Source organism: Engraulis encrasicolus, chromosome 16 (assembly GCF_034702125.1).
Source record: "Engraulis encrasicolus isolate BLACKSEA-1 chromosome 16, IST_EnEncr_1.0, whole genome shotgun sequence".
NCBI classification, from domain to species: Eukaryota; Metazoa; Chordata; class Actinopteri; order Clupeiformes; family Engraulidae; genus Engraulis; species Engraulis encrasicolus.
Genome location: NC_085872.1, coordinates 27705895 through 27713970, shown reverse-complemented (window position 1 = coordinate 27713970; position 8076 = coordinate 27705895). Strand labels below are relative to the sequence as shown.

Here is an 8076-nt window from a genome sequence, read left to right as displayed (position 1 = left end):
TTTCTTTTGAGTGTGTGTGTTTTTTTGTGTGAATTTTTACATACTGTGTAATGTCCAACTCCTCTAGGAGATCTCCTTGCATGCTTTCAGAGCGTGTGTGGCCCAGAGGCTCTGACCAGGATGGTACATCCAGGAGGGAGGCCACAGACAGGTCCTCTTCGGACACCGCCGGGGGCTGCCGCTGTGAGGACTCCACCCTTCTTACCAGCCGAGGGCTGTCTACATCTTCCTGAACTGAAGATAGAGCTGGAAACAGAAACAAAGACAGGAGAGGATAAGTGATAGGGGGGGCAATCGCTATTCCGACATAGCGCTATTCCGACATGCCGCTATTCCAACACTTTTTAGGGGTTAGGGTTAGGGTTAGGGTTAGGGTTAAGGTTAGGGATGTCGGAATAGTGGCATGTAGGAATAGTGGCGGACGGTGGAAAACGTGTCGGTATTCCGACAATAGACATTAACGTCGGAATAGCGACATGTCGGAATAGCGCCACATAACCAAGTGATAGGTAACATGATGGACACATAATCTTCTTAATCTTAATCTTAATCTGCAAACCTTTTCCAAACACATGAAGCTGGAGCTCAGACCACTTCGGTTTGTGTTTAGGGACCCTCCACATACTATGAGGTACATGTAAGTGTGATGTTATTTGGAACTGTAAAAGCTTTAAATGTTGTGTTTTGCCGAATGACTGCGTCAAACATATAACACAGCTAAACAGCAATATGATCAAACGTTCTCAAAAGACACCAAATTGACATGATTTTGCTCTCAGGTGATCATATTTCTTCCCAGACATGCAAAAACGGCTCTGGATAATTCCTTTAAGAAAAAACATTGACATGATTTTGTTTTAAATCAGAAACTTGTCTTTCTGTTGTACCTTCACTGTGATCCAGTGTCCTCTCGATTTCTGCATAGGTCCTTGAGGTCTGCTCCTGGACTGACTTGTTCATTTGTGTCTCAAGGAGATGGACTATGTCCATACGATTGATGGCGGTGAGCCTTTTAATCAAACAATCCTCTGTGGGCATAGAAGTCAAAGGCAAGTAAGGTTATTTTACATGAAAAAAAACATTACACCTAGTCTCTGATATGTTTTTAAAAAATAATGCATGCAAAGGATTTCAGCTGTCTAGACAAACAGTAACGGGCATTGATGGAGGTAAAACTCCAGCTCCAATAGTCACCAGTGGCATGCTTGGCCTCCCGCTCCACCCAGCGCTGCAGCAGGGCCTGGCTTTGCTCCTGCAGGGAGTTCGGGTTCTCCGATCGCACCACCTGGATCTCATCCTCGTTGAACTCCAACTCTTTGGCCAGCTCTGTTGTCATACAAATATAGCATATTGAGTGTATGCTGTACAATTAATGCCATAATCTAGTCTATACAATGATGATTTGATGTAGTATAGTGGCTCCATCAACAGAGTAAATAGTTTAAAGCAACAGTAGATCTTGCTTGTCACATCAAAATATGTTGTAAGTAAGACTTACCAGTCCAACTAAAGCCAAGGAGATCAGACACTATTGCCAATGTTTCCTCCTTTCTGTCAGCATCATCCTGCCAGTCCACTGGGGATTTGGACAAATCATTTAGAATACGGTGCAAAAGCATAATACACTTAAGCTAAAAAACTCTATCAACTATTATGGCTTACAGTACAGTGAAATAAAGCGATTTTATTTCTGTGAAAGGGCAGAAGGATCTATAAAGAACAGGGTAAACTAGCTGATCTGTGATAAAATATCAACCATTCTGGAGTAGCACATTCATGTTTAAAGCCTAAAGACTATTGATTGTGTTTAATTATGTTGAAGACTTACTTATGTGGATATAGAATCCCTTTACCAGAGGTCCGCAATAAATAGAACCATGATCGATACTGTCGGACTTACCTTCACGGTAGAGTTTGGTAATTGCGTATTTTCAGAATATGAAGTACATAAGTACTAATTGTTAAATCCATGTAATCTTGAGAGTTTAAACATGGACATTGTGCACTCCTATTTTGACATTTGAACATTTTTATGTCATTTCACTTTCCACCACACATGCATGGAACCCACACCTATACAACAACTACCAAGTAGTCAAGGCTGAAACTACCCACAGCATGTTTTAAATCATCATGTTTGGGTTAGAAAAACTATCCATGCAAATGACTGTGGAATTCAGTAATGATCATAAAAATGGGTTATCACATGTTGATTACAGTGCCACATGCATCGCAGTTTGATTGTATTCCAAGAGTATTTCTAACAAGACTAAACTGAAAGAGGGAAAAGAGTCAATCTTGAGATTGGAAATGTACACATAGATGGTTGGATGGAAATGCAGCAGAAAAAGTGAGGCAACAACGAAAACACACAGAAACACAGAGGACAACACAAGACAAAAGACACACGACACAAAACAACACAGAACACAAGGACAAAACAGCACAACAAAGAGAGGTGACGATGGACACTAAGGCAGGAAAAAGAGATCTTTTGTTTGAGGGGAGCAGAGGGGAAAAAGAGAGGGGGACAGACCCATCGAGATGATACCTTGACATTGTTCTGATGTAGCGCTGTCTGAGATGCGCTGCATCTGAGTCTCCACCACACAAGTGTCCCAATGAGGCCTTGACTCAAAGACATCATCTGCAATAGAAGTTGGCCGTGCCCCTGGAACCAGTTTATTGTCATCTTTGGGGGCACAAGAGGCTTTCTCTGCCTCTTTGGGATCTTCAGAGCGTACCACCTCTATTATCTCTGTCTTACTGAGGTGTTGAGATGTGACAGTTTTTTCAGATTTTTCGTGTTGGGATTTTTCAGTGTAAGATGATGTAGAATGTGATTGCTTGTGTTTACTTATGACTGGAAGTCTGGAGGCAGGGGTCTTTGGTTTGGACATGCCACTGTCTGAAAAACTGCGAGTGTCTGTAGTACATGAGGGAGATGGACGTTCCTCAGCAGCTTCTGACCTTGAGCGATGATCCTGACTTTTTCTAGTGGAGCTTGTGAATGACTTCAGAGAACCCGCTTTGACAGGGATTTTTGACTTGGACTTAATTTCGACTGAAAACACAGAGACTTCTTCAGGAGGGGAAGCTTCAGAGCTTTCAGAAACAGTGCCTTGTCTACCATGAATTGGTGTGGTGATTTCAATTACAGATTCCTGTTCATCATCTTCATTGTCAGATGAGTCAGAGGAGTCAGGATCCTGGTCTGAGTACACAGACCGTGTGACAGTGGAGATGGTTGTGTCCACGTCCATGATTGTGGATACTGAGGTATCAAGTGATTCAAGAGAATCTGCCTCATGATGTGGATATATGGGGCTACTGTCTTGTACTTCAAGTGAGTCTGATGGAGGGACATTCTGGAATGTTAAGGTGTGTGATGTAGAACCTCTAAAATCTTCATAGGCTCCATCCTGATTGTGCACATTACCTTCGCTGGCGTCTGTATCACTTTGCTCGGTTTCCTCCTCGCCAAGATCCTCGCTTATTGGGAAAAAGGCCTGTTCCTCAATCTCCTCTTCCATGCTCCTCTTGGTCATGTCAATAGCACCACCTCTGGTCATTTCAAAGAGCTTCCCCTCCTGAAAAAGGAATGGGTTTGGTGTTCCATCTTCTGTGGGTGTTCGGCCTGGTGTTGTGTCTGGTGTTTGCCGCTGAGGATGCTCTTCCAAGGGGAGACCAAAAACTCTTCTCTCTTCAGCTTCCACTCTTGCTTTAAAACTTTCATCATCCTCTAAATCCACACTCCATGGAACTAGATCACCTTCTACATCCAAATCGTCAGGCCCTGAAAGTGTTTCACATTTCACTGCCTCTGATTTTTTGTCACTTGTATGTTCTCTTGCCTCTTCAGTAATACTAAGGCACTTTGAAAGATCCGAAAAACCTTCTTCACTGTCCTTGATATCTTCTTGCATAGAAATAGAGTCTTTTGGGTCACTAGCACAGTCATCTCTGTATGTGAAAGTCTCAATTTCCTGTTGTGAGGTCATAGTTAAATCTGCCTTCAACAGTTCTGCACCTTGGCTATGGCTATGGCTTTCTGGTTTTGGAGATGATGACGATGGAAGTGTGATTGAGTCAGCTTCCGAGGACCCATCATCTTTGATGTTGATTTCCTCTGCCATCGAAGCATCTTGAGCCTGTGATTGACGGTTGTCATCTTTTGCCTCATCTAGAGCAAACCTGACTTCTTTTTTAGTTTTCATTTCATCCCCCATTTCATCAAATGTTTTTATCTTTGCTGCCATTTTAAACATTTCCTCTTCCGGAGTAATCTTTTTCTGATCTGTCTCTAAGTTCTCTTTGTCTACATCTATGGCTGCACTGTCTAAAGGGGGAGCAGTAGGCATTGTTTGAAGGCTTGGTGAATGAGGTGCAATGTTGACTTCAAAGTCACAGTCTTCAGGGGAATAACTTCTCTCAAAATACATTTCTTTCTGTAAGTCCACATCAGACCCTGATCCAGAACTGTGTGGCGTGCGAGTAGTTTCCTTTGGTTTTGGAAAAGGCTTGAATCTCTGCCCTGTGGGGCTCGACTCTAAAGAGTCTGGACAGGGAGAGTCATTGGTTGGACTTGGCTCAATCGAGTCAGGAGACTTATGTGAAGAGCCATCGTCTCTGACAGGGCTGACCTCTAGTGAGTCCTTACGACATGCACTGGCATTATCATCCATTATCACAGGCCTTAGTGCTTCTATGCTTGATGGCCTGTGTACACCTTCTGCTCCTGAGCTAAGAGACCTTTGCTTGTCTGGCATAAATACCTCAGTCTCTGGTGGAAGAGAGGACCCAACAGAATCTGTAGTTGTAGGATCTGATGTTTGTCTGATGAGCTGGCTTTGTATAGCGTCATGTTTTTCTTCAGTGTCACTGAGCATGGTTTCAGGACAGCTTTCATATCGCTCTGCTTCACCTGTACTTGAAGAAGCCCTATCACTGGACGAACTGGAGACAGCTTTCTCTCTTGCTCCACTAGACTCTGTTGAGTCAAATTCAGTGGGTAGATTTGAATCAAATTCTGTCTCAACACTACTCTGTCTTTGTTCGTCAATCTGTGTGGTACTTCCTTCTGTGCAAAATGTAAAGGTGTTTCGTACTGGTGTTGTCTGCCTGAAAATCTGATACTCAGCATTCTCTTCAAGTTCTGCTCTGATAGCCGCAGAGAAGTCCTCTGAGGGTCTCCTGTCTGGGCTAATCTGGAACTCCTCAGACAACAAACGGCCTGGAGCTAGAATATGAACAGGTCCAGAACTCATCTTTTCTTCACCATGACTGACCTCTGCCAAACTCTCATCACGACTGACATTCTTTCTTAGAATAACCTCCTGAAAGCTTTCCTGAACAAATTCTTGGTGCAGGAAATGATCAGATACAGCTGGTATCTCCTCTAGATATTGGTCTAAATCTCCACTTAGATGTGACACCATCCCAGATATGTCTTTCTCTGAAGCTGGTTTTGTGAATTGTTTATCAACTTTTATTTCTGGAAAGGGGGCTTCCTGTGACTGAATTACATTTTGATCTGATGAGACATCTGAAGACATTTTTCCAGACTGTTCTGATTGTGTATTATCTTGACCTCGACTTAGCACGACCTCCTCAAACCTCTCCCCAACAATGGCCTGACTCTCATACTGGTTAGTCACAACTGGTATTTGTTCCAAGTATTGGCCCAGCTCTCCAGTCAGATGTGACACCATGCTAAACATATCTCTGACTGTTTCTGTAGAAGAGGTTTGTCCAACAAAGTCCAATTGTGGAGGCTCTTCTGGACTGCAGACAATGTTGTCTTTTGAAGAACTGTGTCTAAGCTCATCTTTCGATGATGCGTCTGAACAGCTTTCTGACTTTCCTCGTTGAAATGTGCTTGACTCTTTTTCTTCTGTAATGACAGCCTTTCTAACTATGACCTCTTGAAATTCTCTTTCAACAACCTCTGCTACACACATCGTGTCATGATCAGGCATGATGGGTGTTTTCCTCAAGCATTCATCTACATCATCAGTAAGGTAGGACACCATTCCAGACATGTCTTTTACTACTGGAGATGATAATGGGGAAGTCTTCCTGGCTATTTTCACCTCTTGAAGAAGTGGCTCATGTATTTCAGTAGATAATTCATCTTGCATATCAGTCTGCAATGACCCCTCTAATCTGTGTTCATCTTCAACTGAGTTGCAAACAAGTTCATCTTTTGTTAAGCTATGAGCAACATCATGTTCTGCAAAACTGGGACCAAATTCATCTGCTCCAGAAGTTTCCCCTATTTTCTGAAGCTGGCTAATCTCTGACTCTTCAACATCTGTGCTGACTGCTTTCCTCAACACAACTTCTTCAAATCTCTCATCCACAACATATTCATCTACACCTTCAGCTGCGGCAGCTGGGGATTTCTTTAAGTACTGGTCAAGATCATCTGTAAGATGGGAGGCCATTCCAGACATGTCTTTTACTGATACTGATGATGGGGGTGACGTCTTTCTATCAATTTTCTGTTCTTGAAGCAGTGGCTCATGTATGTGATCTGATGTATCGGCTGCTGTTGCAGATGGAATGGCATCTTGCCTGTGCTCATCTTCAACTGAGCTGCAAACAAATGCATCTTTTGTTAAGCTATGAACAACATCATGTTCTGCAAAACTGGGACCAAGTTTATCTGTTGGAGATGCTCCTGAAATGTCCCGTGTTCTCAGAAGCTGGCTAATCTCTGACTCTTCAACATCTGTGCTGACTAGTTTCCTCAACACAACTTCTTTAAATGTCTCATCCACAATGTGCTCATCTACACACTTAGCAGAGACAGCTGGGGATTTCTCTAGATACTGGTCAAGATCATCTGAAAGATGGGAGGCCATTCCAGACATGTCTTTTACTGATACTGATGATGGGGGTGATGTCTTTCTATCAATGTTCTGTTCTTGAAGCAGTGGGTCATGTATGTGATCTGATGTATCAGTTAGGCTCTCAGTCTGTAAGGACTTGATTACATCACTTCCTGATTCTCCTGACCCCTCAGACAAAATTCTGTATTCTCTCCTCTCATCTTTAGGCGAACAAAGGGGAGTTGTGTCTTTTGGTGAACTGTGAGCAAGTTCATCTTTAGTGAAGGTTTCTGAACTGTGTTGTGGTTTATCAAACTGAGCAATTTCGGACTCTTCAACATCTGTGCTAATGCCTTTCCTCAACACAACTTCTTCAAATGTCTCATTCACAACACCTTCATCTACACCTTGAGCTGCGACAGCTGGGGATTTCTCTAAGTACTGGTCAATATCATCTGAAAGATGGGAGGCCATTCCAGACATGTCTTTTACTGATACTGATGATGGGGGTGATGTCTTTCTATCAATTTTCTGCTCTTCAAGCAGTGGCTCATGTATGTGATCTGATGTATCAGTTAGGCTTTCAGTCTGTAAGGACTTGATTACATCACTTCCTGATTCTCCTGACACCTCAGACAAAATTCTATATTGTCTCCTCTCTTCTTTGGGTGAACACAGGGCAGTAGTGTCTTTTGGTGAACTATAAGCTAGCTCATCTGTATCCAGTATTTGTGAACTGTGTTTTGGTTTATCAAACTGAGCAATTTCGGACTCTTCAACATCTGTGCTAATGCCTTTCCTCAACACAACTTCTTCAAATGTCTCATTCACAACATCTTCATCTACACCTTGAGCTGCGACAGCTGGGGACTTCACTAAGTACTGGTCCAGATCATCAGCAAGATGGGAGACCATTCCAGACATGTCTTTTACGGATGTTGATGGTGCATGGTATGCCTGTCTTGCAATCTTTACCTCTACATGCAAAGGGTCTGACTGATCTGATGTATGTTTCTCCTTTTCATCCTTTACTGTACCTTCAATCACATCACTAGTTATTGCCTGTGAACCTTCAGATTGACCATCATCTCCCTTAACCACCCTGCCCAAGACAACTTCTTCCAAAGTCTCATCAACAATGTCTTTGTCAGGAGAATGAGATGGAGGTGATGGTAATTTATCCAGGTACTGATCAAGATCACCTGTGAGATGTGACAACATACCTGACATATCTTTCACCACT

General features: G+C 42.8%; 1 protein-coding gene across 3 annotated transcripts in view; it reads right to left on the bottom strand.

Moving 5' to 3' along the window:
- LOC134465518 (uncharacterized) overlaps positions 1–8076 on the bottom strand; it is an 80095-nt gene that overhangs the window by 21145 nt on the left and 50874 nt on the right. For all 3 annotated transcript variants that reach the window (XM_063219215.1, XM_063219217.1, XM_063219218.1), the window contains 4 exons: positions 1499–1576; positions 1195–1326; positions 888–1028; positions 45–246 (listed from right to left, as the gene is read on the bottom strand). In XM_063219215.1, coding sequence (XP_063075285.1) covers positions 45–246; positions 888–1028; positions 1195–1326; positions 1499–1576 — 553 coding nt within the window. The remainder of the gene's footprint in view (positions 1–44; positions 247–887; positions 1029–1194; positions 1327–1498; positions 1577–8076) is intronic.